Source organism: Artibeus jamaicensis, unplaced genomic scaffold (genome assembly GCF_021234435.1).
Source record: "Artibeus jamaicensis isolate MK-2021 breed Jamaican fruit bat unplaced genomic scaffold, CSHL_Jam_final contig_490, whole genome shotgun sequence".
In the NCBI taxonomy this organism is placed as follows: domain Eukaryota; kingdom Metazoa; phylum Chordata; class Mammalia; order Chiroptera; family Phyllostomidae; genus Artibeus; species Artibeus jamaicensis.
In genome coordinates, this window is record NW_026521861.1 from 2,335,838 (window position 1) to 2,352,875 (window position 17,038).

The 17,038-nt window shown below is 50.9% G+C and overlaps 1 protein-coding gene across 2 annotated transcripts in view; it reads left to right on the plus strand.

The window, feature by feature from the left end:
• The window catches only part of SUFU (SUFU negative regulator of hedgehog signaling), a 98,813-nt gene that overhangs the window by 62,705 nt on the left and 19,070 nt on the right, over positions 1-17,038 (plus strand). Inside the window, exons 7-8 of one of the 2 annotated variants that reach the window (XM_053668449.1) lie at positions 1,683-1,839; positions 3,576-3,687. In XM_053668449.1, coding sequence (XP_053524424.1) covers positions 1,683-1,839; positions 3,576-3,687 — 269 coding nt within the window. The remainder of the gene's footprint in view (positions 1-1,682; positions 1,840-3,575; positions 3,688-17,038) is intronic. The other variant, XM_037159364.2, reaches the window with a different exon arrangement.

Below are 17,038 nucleotides of genomic sequence, written 5' to 3' on the forward strand. Positions count from 1 at the left end.
CTGCTTATGCAAGAACCAGGAACCACCAAGGGTATGTTTCCCTAAGCCCTTGTTCTACAGCCACACTGTGATCCAGCATGGGACTCTATGGGTTGTTGTTTTGCTTCTGTCGTAAGTGCCAAGTGTTGAGAAAGAACCTGGTCCTTTGAACTTAGTAGGGTAAGCAGCCTGTCCTTTCTCTGCATGCCAAGAATGGTTCTCTTCCTAATCTTTAGGCTCCCCTGAGACCAGCCAGCAGGACCAAGAGCACCTAGTGGTCTTTAAAAGCAAGCAGGCGGACCTTGGTGAGAAAGTCCAGCTTTCTTTCCTGGTGGCTCTGTGCGCCACGTGGGAACTTCTCTGTGCTCACATTTGCCAGCCAGGGGCCTGCTCGCAAGTGGTTCATTGCAGAGCTGGTTCCTGTTCCTTTGCTCCAAGCTCTGCCACTGGCTAGCCATGGGCCTAATGGAGTCCCTTAACCTCGCTGGGTCTTAACTCTTTCTTTTTTACTTATAAAGTAAGTGATCTTAGCTAGTTGAGCCAAGAGGCGTCCTTCGCTCTTTGCTTCCGAGGGCCCTCAGGTGGCCGGTAGAGAGGGAGAAGTTCAGACTCTGCCCTGAGCAAACCAAGGCTCCTGCCTGGAGCACAGAGCTGCTCCCTTTCTTCAGTCTGTCCCTGCTTCTGCTCAGAACCCCAGCTTTGCCCAGGCTAATGGCAGCACTGGAAAGGAGGAGAGTGTGGCTGATGAGCAGGAGGCATCCAGCGTAGGGCCTGCCTCAGGGAATAAAGACCTCACATAAGCCTACTCTGTGCTTCCCCAGATAGGCTCCCTGGCCGATCAGCAGCCAGTCTGGTGCCTGTGGGGACATGGGGAGAAGGGTGTGCAGACTCCTGTCGAGGTGAAAACCCCCGGGGATGTTTGGGTACAGTTCTTCCTCAGGGCCATTTGGTGAGGCCATTTGGAGAGTGTTTGGACTCAGTAGTGCCAAGGCCTGCACAAAAGCAGGGCCTCTGGTGGAGTCTGCAGATGGTCAGTGTCCTCCAGGCCCCCATTTCATTCCGGGTAATAAAAGAAACTTCATCCAGAGTGCTTTGCCGAACAAGTTAGCAATGCAGGAAGTCCTGCCCTTCTGTTCTCTGATGGCGCTTCACTGTGTGACCGCACCCCCTGCTGTTAGAAGAGGAAACTACAGATGTGGAACCAGGGAGAAGTTGGTCTATCCTGGCCTCTCCCCCCGGTAGCCAGCTTCTACCCTGTCCTCTGCAGCAGCAACTGGGGGCTGGGGGTGAGAGTGGGGGGTTCTTCCTGGATGATGGGAGGAGAGGAAGGACTGTGCCTTTCCTCAGGGAAGTCGTTCCTGGCTCTGCCACATCAGCAACACAGGCCAGCATGTGGTGGACAGAGTCGAGGCTCCGAAACAGTTGTGAAGGTCATTTCAATGAAAGGTTGATGATAGAGAAGCTTCCCTTGGCTTTTCCTTCTTCCGGGCTCCCCCAATGCCCTGGATCCCCGGGGGGAGTCCGGAGGCTGGCAGAGGCTGTGGTGTGTCAGTAACCAGGGCAGAACGAGATCAGAGATCTTGCTCTTCTATCACTCCGCCCAGGCTCAGCAGCAGCAAGGGCTCAGTAAGTGCTGGAAAGATGGTGTTGGCCTCATGCTCCCGGGCCGCTAAAGGAACGCTGGCTTTTTGGTTCTTTCCAAGCAGGAGAGAGTTGACAAAGGCATCGAGACGGACGGCTCCAATCTCAGCGGTGTCAGTGCCAAGTGTGCCTGGGATGACCTCAGCCGGCCCCCTGAGGACGACGAGGACAGCCGGAGCATCTGCATAGGCACGCAGCCCCGGCGGCTCTCTGGCAAAGGTGGGAGCCTCTGCTGGCCTCCTCTTTCCCTTTCTCCAGGCCTGGCTTTCAGGCTCTATAAGATGGGTCTTGAACATAAACAGCTCATTCAATAGTTTATTTCCTGGCAGGATTTAAACAGCATGTGAAGTCTTCCAGCAGGGTGGAAATAAGGGAGCTTTACTGACCCATTTCTCCTGTGTTTCCTGTGTGTGTTTCAAATGCGCCACCAGCAGTGACCATTGTGTTTGAGATTTATCCCATGCAGTCTGAGGTCATGGAGGTGAGTGGAAGCCATAGAACAGTTACAGGAAAAGGCCACAGTCCACCCAAGTACAAGAGAACAAGCGTCGGCCACCCACGGAATTGACACAGGGCCCAGCTCTGGCCCAAAAGCCATGCCAGACCGAGGATCACTCTGGCCTCAGGCCCTCCCAGGCCTTAGACAAGAGGGGCCCGGGTGTGAGGCCAGCTTGCAAACTTCCCTGCCCCCCTGCGCTGCAGACACAGTGCTGGGGGATGTGGGCAGAGGACCCTGTACCCACTGCGTTCCAGGTGGGGCCTTGGAGGAGGAGGGTAAGGCCCTCCTGTTGGGAGGTCCTCATGTTGGTCTTGGCTATAGAAACAGTTGTGGTTTTTAGCAATGGGCCTCCATAACTAACTCCAAGAGAAAAGCAGCCTTCTACAAATGTATGTTTATAGCTTCCTTTTCTACTTCTTTTCTTGATACCTCTCTTTCTCTACCATTTCTTATTTTTTGAAAAGTAAGACACCTATAGTCCTGAATAATACACCTACGTGTGTGGGAGCACTTAGGAAAGGTTTTCTCTTTCCATGAAGCACAACCTGCACCCTGGCACAGGCATCCGACTCCTTTCTCCTTCCTGCCTGTTCTAGTGGAGCACCAGGCCCATGGGAGGTTCCAAGCGAATATACACAGTTATTAGAATTATTCTGTTGCTTTTGACAAAAAAGGTACTATAAGGAGCAATTCATAGTCTGTTGAAAAGACACCATTATTGGATTTTTTTTTTAATTATAAAAGTAACCCATGCTACTGTAACAAGTCAGTTAGAAAAGTTAATAATCACCTCCATCATCCACTGTACGCCCATCATTTGAGCAACGAATGTTAATTTGCCTTTTTGTATGTGTTAACAGTTTACAGAGGTAGGTCTTAGACCAAAAGCTCAGAATAGTGGACCAGCCAGGCAGTCTTCATCCAGAGATCAGCAGAGCACTTTGCGAAGAAATAATCCCACCAAGGGACGCCCCTCTCACCTCCTGGCCCTTGTCAGACCTGTGGAGAGGCAGGGTACCCTGGGTCAAGGTGGGAAGATGACCTCAGCAGATACCAGCTGGCCGCCCAGAACCCAGAAACTCATGTAGGAGACACCTGACCATTCGTGGCACGACACTTGCAGCCCTTACTGGCATCCATTTCATGGGCAGAGTCTGGGGGCGGTCATGGGCAGTAGCAGAGGCCTGGGCAGTCCCTGTCTGGGTCTGTGTTAAAGCAGGAAGGGAAAGGACAGGGGGTCCTCTTGGACCCAAGTCTCTTGAGAACACAATGCCTTTATGGCCCCGAGTCTTCACCCTGCACTCACTCAGATCTCTCAGCTGATGCCTTGGGCAGGCTCAGGAGGCCTTCACTGGGGCCTTTTCCCAGCATGTCTGCAGATCCAGCTTCCAAGGGCAGGGTTGGGGGGTGCTGGGAGCCCAAAGGGACACCAGACAACTTAGTGGTGTTGTTGCAGACACGGAGCAGATCCGGGAGACCCTGAGGAGAGGACTCGAGATCAACAGCAAACCCGTCCTTCCACCCATCAACCCCCAGCGGCAGAATGGCCTCACCCACGACCGGGCCCCGTGAGTTTCCTGCCCACAGCGGGGGCTGGTACATCCTCTGGGCAGCAGTGCCCCGGCACTGGGACAAGGGATAGTTTTGTCCTGAAGAGCCTCTTTCTGTGGCTTGCATGAGAGAGAACAATGCCGATAGCCCTTGCTGGATGCCCCTAGGGTCTGGGGAGCACGGATCTGTGGGTCACAGAGAAGGGCCTCAGAGGGGACCCAGTAAAGCAGGAATATAAACATTAGTAAATATTTACATGGGCTGTGCGAGCAAGTGGGAGGCCAAATTGGGGCAAAATCTGAGTTGGGGCCTCCCAGCCTTGTGGGAGCCCATTGTGCTGAGAGCGACTCCCCTCCTTATCTCAGCCTCGACCACAGTTGCCCTTCCTTCCTTCCTGGAGCCTGGTCTCCGGCTGATAGCTGCAACCCCAGGGGCCTCCCTGTCTAGCCAGCCCCATACTGGACGCCTGCTGCTGAGGCCCTTCTTCCTGCCTCCTTTGCATGGGGCCCAGGGCAGGGAAGGGAAGTCCCTTGCAGGCCTCTGCTGCTTGTCCTGGGGGCCCTCCATAGCCCTTGGGAGAAACTGTGGCCACCCGAGAGGTCAGATCCGTTTCCTGCTGACCTCTTTTCCTCTGATAGGGGACAAATGGTGGGCAGGGCTGCAGCTGGGCACTCCACAGTGCTCTTAGTCCTGGAGCAACTCGAGGGAATAGCTGCTGGCAGGGGATACCTGGGAGCTGGCCGGCCAGAGCAGGAACCTTGCCGGCCAGGGAGGAAGTTGCTGTGCTTTGGACTGAAAGGGAAGCAGCTCACTCCTGGAAGACTAGGGTAACCCGTCCTTCTAAAAAATCTCCATTACACACTTGCTGTGTGGCAGGCAAGTGGATCCAGGGGTCCATCTGGGGGTGGACTCTTTTGGGGGCACATGAACAATCAAATTAGTTAATTCATTGGTGTGAGTCATCTGTAGGTGCAATGTTTTGGAAATAGATGCTTCTTTCAGTTCTAGCTCCCGATGCTCATCCACAAGCCGCAGAAGTGGTAGTGGTTTAATACATTGCAGAAAAGTCAGCACGATCAGTAGTGGCTAGGGAGGGCTTCCCAGAAGAGGAAGAACACGAGATGTGGGCCCTGAAGGCACCCTGGAATTTTAACAAGCAAGAGAAGGAATTGACAGGGATGGAATAGGGAGGCCTAGCTGGTTGAAGTTAATGCAGCCACCTGGGAGCAGACTGTGGGGTTGGGAGGGTTATTTTGGGAACAGGCTTGCCCAAGAGGACTCACCAGGCCAAAGTCATGAGAACTGGGCTCTGTGGCAAGAGCCAAGTGAAGCCCTCACCCCCTGCTACATGAGAGAAGTTCTCAACTCCAGCCAGTGGGTTTCTCTAGGCAGCCACCTCAAAGTAGCAGGCTTGAGGTATCATGATCTTCCCTTGGCGGCAGCAGATAGCCAGGCTGGGTTGCAGGGCATCTGGAAACTCCACCTGTGAATCTGGACTCTGTCCCAGAGCCACACTTCTTGTGCCCTGAGCTTGGCTTCTCCCTCTAGGCCCTATTGGTGCTGCTGATTGGCTGGGAGGTGCTTAAAGACTTAAAGGCTTGAGCAGATTGCCTATAACTTGTAGTCAGTCTCAATCCAGATGGTCCTTCAGGCTCCAGAAGGTCCAGGTCCCTGGGCAGAAGGGCAGGGACTCTGGTGGAGGCACACCCCACTTGCCCCTCTTGTATGTCTGCTGTAGGCCCGAGATCTCACTGCCTGTTTTGGGCATATTCCCAGCTGCTGCTCCCACCCCCCACCCCTCACCACGCCCCACGTTGCAGGAAGGCACAGGGCTCCGGGTCACTGGATGCACACGCACAGCTCGGTCCGAGGGCTGTCTGTAGACACAGGGCGGAGGCTGCAGCCACCCTGTGGCCTCCACTCTGTGGCCTGAATCGGCCGAGCTGCAGAGAGGTGGGCAGGAGTAGACCAGGGGTGCCAGCCCTCTGGGGTATGTACCCTTCCTGCAGCTCAGACCCCAAGTCAGGTCTCCCAAGTGGTGGTATCTGCAGTTTGGAGGAAATCAAGACGTTTCCTCTGAGGTTCTCGGGGCTGGTTACTAATTTGTTAGCAGTTGGTTGAGAAATGGTTCCCCCTCCGTTGGCCAAGAACATTTTCCAACACACTTCTCAAGTCCCTCAAGACTCCAGCTCCCTATTATCTCACGATCGATGACAATGGACTCAGTTCAGACAAGCAAGCACAGTTGTAATATCTGTGCTTCCCGCCCTGGGACTTGACCCCATTTCAGATAAACCGCATGGACTGTGCCTGAGAAGCCAACCCCCAGTGTGCTGGCCCCAGTGTTTGCTCCTCTCCCTGTGGTGGGGGCTGGGGAGCAGCCCAATGGGCCTTACTATGTCTGCACGACTGGTTATCCTTCAGTCAGACTTTCTGGGCTGTGGGGCCCTCTGACGCATGGGGCGTCACGGGTGCCCGTGGCCTGAGGAGCTGTGGCCCAGAGGAGCTGATGGAGTGTGGGCATTAGCAGCTGGGCTCTGGCCTACCTGGGGAGTCAGGTGCTTGCTCTTTCATACCTCAGTAGCAACTAACACTTAAACCGTGCCTCATACATGCCAAGTGATGTTCCGGGTGCTTTATAGCATGTGCGTTTAGTTTATCCTCACAGTCAGTCTGCGAAGTGGGTATCTTATAGGTGAGGAAACTCAGGTGCAAAGAGGCTGGTGAGAACTCGCCCAGGTTAGGAAAGGATGGCGCGCACGGCCGGCTCTCCGCTGTTAACATGGTGTGTGGTCTTCCTTGCCTCGTGATCAGGGACCCTGTGAGGGGCACACAAGGCTGTGTCCCAGAGGTGGTGACAACCCTCACTGGTGGGTCTTCCGCAGCCAGTTGGAGCATGAGCAGAGACCTCCCATTCAACATCAGGGACAAGGCCACAGCCGGTGTCAGAGCTCACTGTGCGCACTTAACCCAGGAGAGCACACGCTGTCAGTCTCGTGCTTCCGAATCCCAGGGATAACGAGCTGCGTCGTAATCAGCTCATTTGCACCAGAACTGCTTTTTGACACAAAGCCTTGTTTTCTTCATTTTCAGAAACAGAAAACCCTATCTCTGGCCACTTTCCCACCTTGGAGGCTGGGGGTTTCTCTCTTCCTTGAGCCTTACTTCTTGCTTCCGAGAAAAGCAGGCGCCTCTGGGCAAACCTGCTCCTCTCCCACTTGCTCTTGCTAGCCCTCCACCCACTGCCTTCCCGGAAGGAGAGTCCTTGGCCCTCTTTGGGGCTGCTTCCAGCATTTCACAACCCTTGCATTCCAGCCGTGAAATTTATATCTGGCTTTCCCCAAGAGGGTCAGTTGAGAAAAGCCTTCGTGGCTTGGCTGGCGCCTTCTTTCCCACTGCCCGCCCAGGTGAGTTGGGGAAGTAGCTCCTTTGTGCCACTAGGGAGAGCCCGGCTTAGAGACCACACCTGCCAACACTTGTACAGACCTGGAGGACAACTCACTGTGCATCGCCTCTCTCCAGAGTTGCCTAGTTAAACATGTGAGGTTCTCCAGCCTGGCCTTAGCTCCCCAGCCTTGCTGCAGTGAGTCAGAGGATGTGAGTGTCCAGTGCACCATGTGAAGAGGTTTATATTTTTATAAGCTGTTACTCTGACGTTGGGAACCTGCAGTAGTGTTCCAGGATCTCCTCCTCCCTCTGCCAGTGACTCACTGACCGAGGTTGGGGGACCTTTGGGGAGCTTGGTGGCTCGAATACCCTCTCAGAGAGGGCAGGGCTTGCATGCGTGGGTATACATCTGTTGGCGGGGAGGGTTCCTGACTGTAGGAAAAGCTCTTTGTTGTCGAGGCACCTTTAAAAAACAAACTAACCATCCCGCTGATCCAAGTTTCTCGTTCTTCTGGAATTGTACCAGTAGCTTTTGAGGTTTTTCTTTTTTTCTTCTTGCTTTAATTTTTTAGAGAATTAAGGTTTTGAATTCTGTTGTGAGACTCTCAGATGCACCCTCCCTCCAGCACAGACACACACACACACACACACACACACACACACAGATTTCTCTCCACTTGTATGAGTGTCTCTGCTCCCATTTGTTGGGCCTCCCCCATGGGGTGACTTTGCTACCTGTCTTCCTTGATCTTTTTTTAAAATATATTTTATTGATTATGACATTACAGTTGTCCCATTCCCCCCTTCATTCCCCTCCACTCTGTACACCCCTCCCCTACCATTCCCCCTCTTTAGTTTATGTCCATGTGTCACAAGTTCTTTAGATTCTGTATTTCCCATACTATTCTTGCCTTCCCCCCATCTATTTTCTACCTGCTGTCTATGCTACTTATTCTCTGTACCTTCTCCCCCCTTCTCCTCCTCCCACTCCCCTGTTGCTAACCCTCCACGTGATCTCCATTTCTGTGGCTCCGCTCCTGATCTAGCTGTCCTCTTAGTTTGCTTTTGTTTTAGGCGTGGTTGTTAATAACTGTGAGTTTGCTGTCCTTTCACTGTTCATATTTCTTATCTTCTTTTTCTTAGATAAGTCCCTTTAACATTTCATATAATAAGGGCTTGGTGATGATGGACCCCTTGAACTTGATCTTATCTGAGAAGCACTTTATCTGTCCTTTCATTCTAAATGAAAGCTTTGCTGGATAGAGCAGTCTTGGTTGTAGGTCTTTGGATTTCATGACTTGGAATACTTCTTTCTAGCCCCTTCTTGCCTGCAAGGTCTCTTTTGAGAAATCAGCTGACAGTCTGATGGGAACTCCTTTGTAGGTGACTGTCCCCTTATCTCTTGCTGCTTCTAGGATTCTCTCCTTCATTTTAATCTTGGCTAATGTAACGATGATGTGCCTTGGTGTGTTTCTTTTTGGGTCCAACTTCTTTGGGACTCTCTGAGTTTCCTGGATTTCCTGGAAGTCTATTTCCTTTGCCAGATTGGGGAAGTTCTCCTTCATTATTTGTTCAAGTAAGTTTTTCACTTGTTGTTCCTCTTCCCCTTCTGGTACCCCTATAATTCCGATGTTGGAATGTTTAAAGATGTCCTGAAGTTTCCTAAGCCTCTCCTCATTTTTTTGAATTCTTGTTTCTTCATTCTTTTCTGTTTGGTCGTTTTTTTCTTCCTTCTTGTCCACTCCCTTGATTTGAGTCCCAGTTTCCTTCCCACCACTATTGGTTCCCTGTGCATTTCCCTTCATTTCACTTAGTTTAGCCTTCATTTGTTCATCTAGTTTTTGACTAAAATCAACCAGTTCTGTGAGCATCCTGATCACCAGTGTTTTGAACTGTGCATCTGATAGGTTGGCTATCTCTTGGTCGCTTAGAACTATTGGCTCTGGGGCTTTGAGCTGTTCTTCTCTTGAGCCATAATGTTTTGGTCTGTTTGTGCCAGTTACATACAAGGGGCGGGCCTTAGGTGTTCACCAGGGTGGGGCAACCCAGGTGGCTAGGTTGCGACACTGTATGTGGGGGCGGGGTTAGAGAGGGGCAATGGCGTTTGCTCTGCTCTCTCTTGGACCTTGGTCCCCTCTGCTGCTTCCCTCAAGCAAATTGGGCCTTTCTGGTGCTGGTTCCTGGGTGTGTGGGCTTGTGCACCCTCCAGGACCCTGTGGGTCTCTCCAGCGAACTCTCTGTGAGCCTGGGAGCCTTTCCAATTGGTGCTTTTAGGCTTTATTTCCCGGTGCTGGAGCCCTGCGTTGCATCATCTGTCTCACTGTCCGTTTTTTCACCTGGTTTATCTGCGCACGCTCAAATGTGTGACTGTGGTCAGCCAGCCTCCTTGCGCCCTCACTGTGTCCGCCCATTGCCAGCCCACGCCTGGAATCCGCCAACCACCGCCTGTGCACCTGGGTGGTCTGGCTGATGTTTCCTGCGTGACCCTGCTCACCAGCCACTGACTCCGCCCCTCTTACCGGTCTGGCTGAATGGTTCATTGTTGTCCACCTTCCATACAGTTCAATTTTTTGTCTGTTTTGGTTGTGTTTTTGTTACTAAATCTTTGTTATCTTTAAACTTGGTCGTTCAAGGAGGTACAGTGTTTCCACCTACGCCTCCATCTTGGCCAGAAGTCTCTCTTCCTCGATCTTGAATAGCTCGTGACCTGGCTAGGGAGTCATTCTTTCGAGAAAATTGTGTTTTGTTTTGTTCATTCTTGAAGCTCATGAACATTAATTAGGAGAAGGAAATATCTAGTTTGCATCCAGTGAATGGGTGAAGGAAAGTCAGTTTCCATCCGGGAAAACAGCTGGGTTGTCAATACATCCACTTGCATGCAGGGCGGTCTTTGGTGACCCTGTTCTGAGGGGTCCGTGGCATCAGTGCAGTGGCCAGCCTGGAGCCTGCATCTGTCCCGTTGGCTTCCCTCACCTCTCCCATGCTGGGCAAGTGCAGTTGTTTTCACTGGAGAGAACACCCCGAGAGAAGCAGGCCTGCTCTCAGGGCCGCAGCCAGGCTCCGCGGAGCTGAGCAAGGACCCAGGCCTTTGTGATCCATGTTTGTCGTGGGAGTGCCCGCCTCTCCTTCTCAGAAACGCACATTGGAAAGGGTAAAACAAGGGTCTCCACAGTGAATCCAGCTCAGTGAATTTCTGCTTGAACACCACTTCCCCAAGGAGATGAAGCTGCCACCATTGTTGACACCCTAGCCTAGAGTTCGTGGCTAGCACGTTGGATTCTCCATCCAGAATACATCCCCTCATCTTCAAGTTGCACAGTCAGGAGTATTTTTGTTACCCATCCTTGATATTCATTGTCACCCAGCACTTCAGCAGTGAGTCACTTCTCCAGAGAAGGGAAAAGGAAGGCTCAGCCTATGAGAGCTGGAGAGAGGAAATGACTCAGTGTCTCAGAAGACGGAAAGCCAGGGGCTCCGGCCAGAGTGGGCTCGTCCGGGACAGCTGGGGTCCTCTTTGCCTGCCCAAATCAGAGTGCAGGCTGAGGACAGAGCTCTCTGGAGGAGTTCATTGCTGGTTAAGGAACCCCTAATCTTCTTTAAAAATATTCTATTTATATACTTTTAGAGAGAGGGGAAGCGGGGGAAGAAAGGGAGAGAAACATCAACTTATAGTTGCCTCTCACACACCCCGCCCTGCCCCACCCCAGGGACCTGGCCTGCAACCCAGGCATGTGCCCGGACTGGGACTTGAACCTGTACCCCTTTGCTTCAAAGTCCAGAGCTTAATCCACTGAGCCACACCAGCCAGGGCAGAATCCCTTCATCTTTTTTTTCTTTTTAAAAATTATTTTATTGTTGTTCAGTTACAGTTGTCTGCATTTTCTCCCCACCCTCTCCAAACCCACCTCTCTCCCTTGCTTCACCTTTTTTTTTTAAAAAATTATTTATTTTCATTGTTGTCCAAGTGCAGTTTTCTGTCTTTTACTCCCATCCCAGCCCCCCCCCCCCCGTGCTTCCCACCTCCCTCCCATTTCCACCCCCCTCGGTTTTTGTCCACGTGTCCTTTATACTTGTTTCTGTAAACCCTTCCCCTTTTCCCCTGAAATGCCCTCCCCTCTCCCCTCTGCTCCCTGTCAGCCTGTTCTCTATTTCAGTGTCTTTGGTTATATTTTGCTTGCTTGTTTGTTTTGTCGTTGGAATCCCTTAATCTTAATGTAAGTCTCCTCACTCTTCTTCAGCTACACTGCACCCCCCTACTCCATCATCCCATTCCGTCCCTGGGGTATATCTGCAATGAAAATACTGCTTTTTATAATTTGGTTATTAGTTTATCAGTATCCTGCATTTCACTCCTGGTATTGTCCCCATCAGAATTTCTCAGAATGAGCCCTTTTGCAGCAATTGGGGAGGTGAGCTGGCGCCCTCATCCCCACCCTGAAGGCAGACCTGCAAGCAGCTTCTTCCTCCAGAAAGTTCAGAGCTTTCGTCAGCAATCTGAAGGCAGAAAGGAACCATCTCCCATGCTAGACTGGGTTTATTTAGCAAGCCAGGCCCACTTCATTTCTGGACAGTTGCCAACCTTCACGCCCTGGTTCCCGCCCCTGGGTGTCCCCAGGGAGAAGGCCCCAAGTTGGTGGCTAGCGCATACGTCACCACTGTCACGGGACTAGGATTGTGCCAAAGAGGAGTCTTGGTCGTTAGGCTCCTCTCCTTTTCACACCTGCTGCCACTCATAGAATGTGAGCAGCACCCGTGGGCAAAAATGTAAAAATTAAGACTTTCCAATATGGATAGCCCAGGGTAGAGAGGAAAATGGACGAGGTTCTGTCAGCCTGTAAAGTGTGGGTGGGATGAGCAGGGCGTGCCCTGGAGACTGTGCAGTCCTGGGAATTGGGGGTCTGCCCTGACACTGGAAGGAGATGGTATTTTTAGATGTAGGAAAAGTCACCTTATGCAGTGGGAAGTATAAATGTAGAATGTGTTATGTGGACATGTGGTAAAGGGGAAATCAGTGGGAAAATTCAGATCAATTCCTGAATTACCACAGTGTGCCTCTAAGCCATCCCATAAAGCACCCCTCAGTGCTCCCAATACAGGAGGAATCCTAGGCTAGAGAGGTTTTTGTGGCCAAGCAGGCGGTTTTGAGTGAGCATTGCCATGTGCCAAGCCCTGGGCTGTGGGCTGCTGTTGTCCTCATTTTACAAGCTAGAGCATAGGGGCCGAGCTACATGACCTAACTCATCTAGGGTCAGTAGACTGAGAATCAGTGTCAGAGCCAGGGTCGGAACCCTGGATGGTTTGACTCTGCACCCAGGCCTCCTCGCCACTGGGGACTGCCCTCAAAGGAGAATAGAAGCGGAGGAGGTGCTGGCCCGTTCCCAGGAAAAAATAACTGGAAAGAAGGCCTGGGGACCCAGGAATGTAGCAGGATGGGGGGACCATTTGCCCAAGAGAAACACACTAAAGAGTAAAGTAAAACCTGCTAGCGTATATGATCTATCAAAGTGAGTGAGGAAGAGCCCTTAATGGTATGGCTCAGTGGGTTGGGCATTATCCCGCAAACCAAAAGATCGCTGGTTCGATTCTCAGTCAGGGCACATGCTTGGGTTGCGGGCCAGGCCCCTGGTTGGAGGTGTAGGAGAGGCAACTGATTGATGTTTCTCTTGCACATCAGTGTTTCTCTTCCTCTCTTTCTCCCTCCCTTCCTTTTTTCTAAAAATAATTAAATAAAAGCTTTTAGAAAATGAGTGGGGAATACGTAGGGGGTACCAGAAATGGGACCCAACATGAAAAAGATGAGGAATCACTGTGGCGAAAGGAAAGAGCGATCCCAGAATGACGCTGCCTGGCAGTAACGCAAGGCAACCAGTTTGAATTGGACCCTCTGGAGAAATGTCTTTAAGAAGATACTATTGATAAATACTGCATGTATTTGAGTGTCTTGAGAAAATTAACTGTAGACCATTGGTAGTTAGTTTAGGATTGAATTAGTGATCACTGAAAACCAAACCAGTAAATCTAAGAAAAATAGAAAACCACACAAGAAAGGAAGAGGAATTGTAGTGCACTCCATGGCTCCATTGTAAATAGCACTGGTGTAGTATGATAACGTAAACATTTAATAACTATCCAAACCAACTCACAGTACCCTTACCTTGGGACGGCGGGCAGTGGGGTGGAAGGGTACCAAAACCTTGTCTTCCATGTGGGAAGTCAAAGGGTAAAGCCTGAAGAGAGGACACCTGGAGGTAGAAATAAAGTCTATTAGAAGTATTGAGGAAAAGACCACAAGCAATAACTAACAGAGATGAAATGGTTGTTTCTTAAAAGGGGTTTGTGGGAAGATTGCTAACTATTTAATGAACCTTGTTGAACTATCTGGCTCTTTAAACTTTACAAAGAATAGTGGGGTACAGAGGTGGGGGCGGGACTCGGAGAAATGCTATCATAGCTTGCCCTACCCAAGAAAAAGAAAGGGTGGCACTTTTCAGGTCAAAGTCACCAAATGGGCACCAAGGCAAGCCCTGGTCATGGACAGGCACCTCGGCTTCCTTGGCGTCAGGCTCAGAGCCGAGAGAGAACGTGTGTAACCATCCATCGGGCCTCCTGAGAGCATCTGTCTGTGGGTAAAGGAAGTGATGAGAGACACTCGTCCTGGCACCCAGTTCTGGCTGGCAAAGAGGCGGAGGGTGTGAGAGTGAGAGGGCCTGGGGGGAGCGTGTCTTGGGCAGATCTGGGTCAGAAGAGAAAGCCCCATGCCCTGCCAGCGCAGTGGCTGGCCGGTGGTCTCTGGAGGGAGGGTCCCCTCTGCCTTTGGGGGTTCTGTTGGGTGTTAAGTGAAAAGGGCTTTCTAGAAGATGCCGGCTTACAAAATGAAAACGGTTCGGTTGCCCTCGACAGTCCTCCTCGGAGGCTTCAAAGTGCCAACATTTTATGGGGCTCTAATCTGAGATACAGCATATTACATCCGGCCCTCGCCACATCGGCTTTTCTAGAAGCTTCTCTTAAATTAAAATTCCATTAAATACCCTTTGGGAAGCCCTGCCCTGGCTTCTAGGAAGCAGTTCTTTTAAGAGTTCAGGGAAAAAAAAAATATGTCTTCATGGCCTTGAAACCCCCGGAAGAAAGACCACTCAAAGGGAGGGAGGTTCTTAAGGAGAAATATTGTGGTTACATTTTTAGCTGGCGTCAGGAAGACCTGGGGATTTTGCCTGGGCCCTTGATTTGCTCATTGTATGATCCTGGGTTAGTTATTTAAGTCTCTCAGCTTCACTGCGTTGGCAAAATGGGAAAAATAATAGGGTTGTTATGGAAATCAAAGTTTTGAAATGGTTTAGCGTAAGACCTGCACCAGAATCTGCACTCAATAAAGGTACCTCTTAGTATTATTATAGAAAATTAAAAGGAAGTATAATACCTTTAGGGACCAGTATAGATGTGTAGAGAATCCTTTATGTAACTCAAATTTTTTGAGAATTTAAGCAAAAGCTGGAAGGAGAAGTATGTTATACCAGCATAGACTTTTAAGGAACAGGGTCAAGAAAAGCTGAAATTCAAGAACTGAGTCTTGCAAAAAAGGACTTTAGTTTTTGTACTTCTGTTTGAAGCAAGAAAACCCTGGCCCCGTTGTTTGGGCAGAGTTAATCAGTGGCAGAGAGAAAGCAGAATTCACCGGAGTTCAGTTACGGTTCCATGTCAGACAGAATGGTTATCGGATTGGGATGGTTACCTCACACAGGCCCGGGAGGACTGAAACCCTGTTTTCAGGTGTCCTGGTCCACATGTCTTGTGCCCCAGAATCCCAGACAGATCGGCAGAGGAGATGCTGGAGGCCGACGTGAGAAACCTCAGAGGGAAGGGGCGAGGCACGGGCAGACCGAAGGCACTTGGAAGTCAGGATGCAGGAGGCATCTGAACTCTCCAGATAAGCAAGCGTGGTGTCAACTCTCAGGGAAAATTCTGGACTAGATTATTCAGCAGGCAGACTTTGAACACCTGTTATAGGAAACAGCCCCAGGGGTCAATGTGGACTCACGAGCAGTCGGACCTGCCTGGCCAACCCCACTGCCTTTTTGGAAATGAGTTACCTATTTCTGTCCATCAGACAAAGGAAGTACTGTAGACCTTATTTTGAGAATATCTTCTGACACCATTGTTGGCGAGACAGAAATGCCCACGGAGCATCCAGGAGGGTGAGGGGCTTGGTGATGGGAGGGTCGGGTTGACTTAGCATCAGCTGGGTGAGCATACCCAAAAAGTAATGATGTCAGTCTGTCAGTGCGTTCGCCTGGCCCTGTCCCCTGACTGTGTAGACAAAGCCTGGGATGAGAACGTCTGGGCCAGTTTTGTCAGTGATGTGAAGTCAGAAGGGAGTGCTGACTTGATGTGTGCCAGAGTCGGGTTTCAGAAATATCCGGGCTGCTTGAAACACTAGCCAGACAACGCCGGGTTCTGCCCTTGGCTCCACATAGTCCACGGACTTACGAGATGGGGGCGAAGAGGCCTCAGTGCGGCCCATGGCGAAAGCCCGAGGGGGAGTTCATTGATGGGGGAGTGCGGTATGAGTTGGTAGGACAATAAGCTTACAAGGAATAGACACTTGTCTGATGGTGTTAGTCGAAATAAAATATCCCAAACAAAAAAATGTATATTCCCTCTGTGACCTGCACTGGTGAGGTCACACGTTGTATTTTCACATACCACCCTTCACGTTTGGACACAACACTCTGGCTTTACAAGCTAGAATGAATTCGTAGGAGAGCGATGTGGATGGATGGAAGATTCCAGAACTTTGTTTTAATGTAGTTGAAAGTCAGGGCCACAGATTCTGGAAAAGAGAAACTGTTGACGGGTAGTGAGAGCAGCGTCAGGGATTTGAAAGGCTGTCGAGGAGGGTGGGTGAGACTGACAGGAAGACCAGTCTCCTCCACAGAAGGAAGACGGCCCTGCCTGTGCTTCCTCCGGCAGAACAAAGGCCTCCTGGGTGTTCACCGGCCTGCAGCCGGGCCTTCCCAGAGCCCCAGCGATGGACCAGGGCCCACAGTGTCTGCTCGGGGAGCCAAGAGCCCTTTCAAGACCCACCTCAGAAGCCCCCTCTCTCTCAAGCTTGGGGCGAGGACCTTTGCTCAGAAGGGGGAACTGACTTGGCCAGAGGCAGCTGGATTGTGGGCCGAGGGTAAAGGCAAACACGTCTGTATTCAACTATCAACATTCTTACAAGAGGAGCAGACACGGCGTCCTGTTAATGCAGTCCAGATACATTTCGAGCACCTAATACATCCCAGGCTCTGTTAGGTGCTTAGCTTGGGTCATCTCATTTAATCCTGTAACAAACGGGTATTGTTATTTATTTCCATCAAGAGCATATGGAAGTTTAGGGAGAGGTTAAGTCATTTGCCTGAACCAGTGCTATTAGTCACTCTGCCTCCCAGGGCAGTAGGTCATCCTTCATCCCCTGGCCCCATATCCCCAGCAGTTCCAGTGGGTGTGGATCACGCCTCCCCGGGAGCCTTTCTCCCTTCCATCTCCCAACCCCTGCCTTCCCCTCCGCTGGGGACTCAGGGAGAAAAGAGCCCAGCTGAAAAATCAGGCCATGCCGGTGAGCACACTACTTATTTTTTTATGACTAAGATTAAGCTGACAACCATGCAAAACATTGCAAACCTGTGTCGGCTGCAGATTTAATACCTCACCCAGCCCACACAAATAATTCATGCTTCTGCATCGATGTCCAGAAAAAACAAATCAGCAAAAAGCTGGGCTCCCGCGTGGTATGGAGCAGCCGCATTTCCATTGAAGCAGCATGCCGGAAATGCCCCAGCTTCAGGGCTGCAGATCCAGCGTTTTGCAATTTTTTTTTCTCTTAAAAGATTAAAGTATGCTTTCAGATGATTGAGGGTTGGTGGGAGGTGTAAATGTGGGTACTTGTCACATTAATTCTTCAGATGATTAAGTTCTTTTCCATTTCTTTAAAGCTCTGTG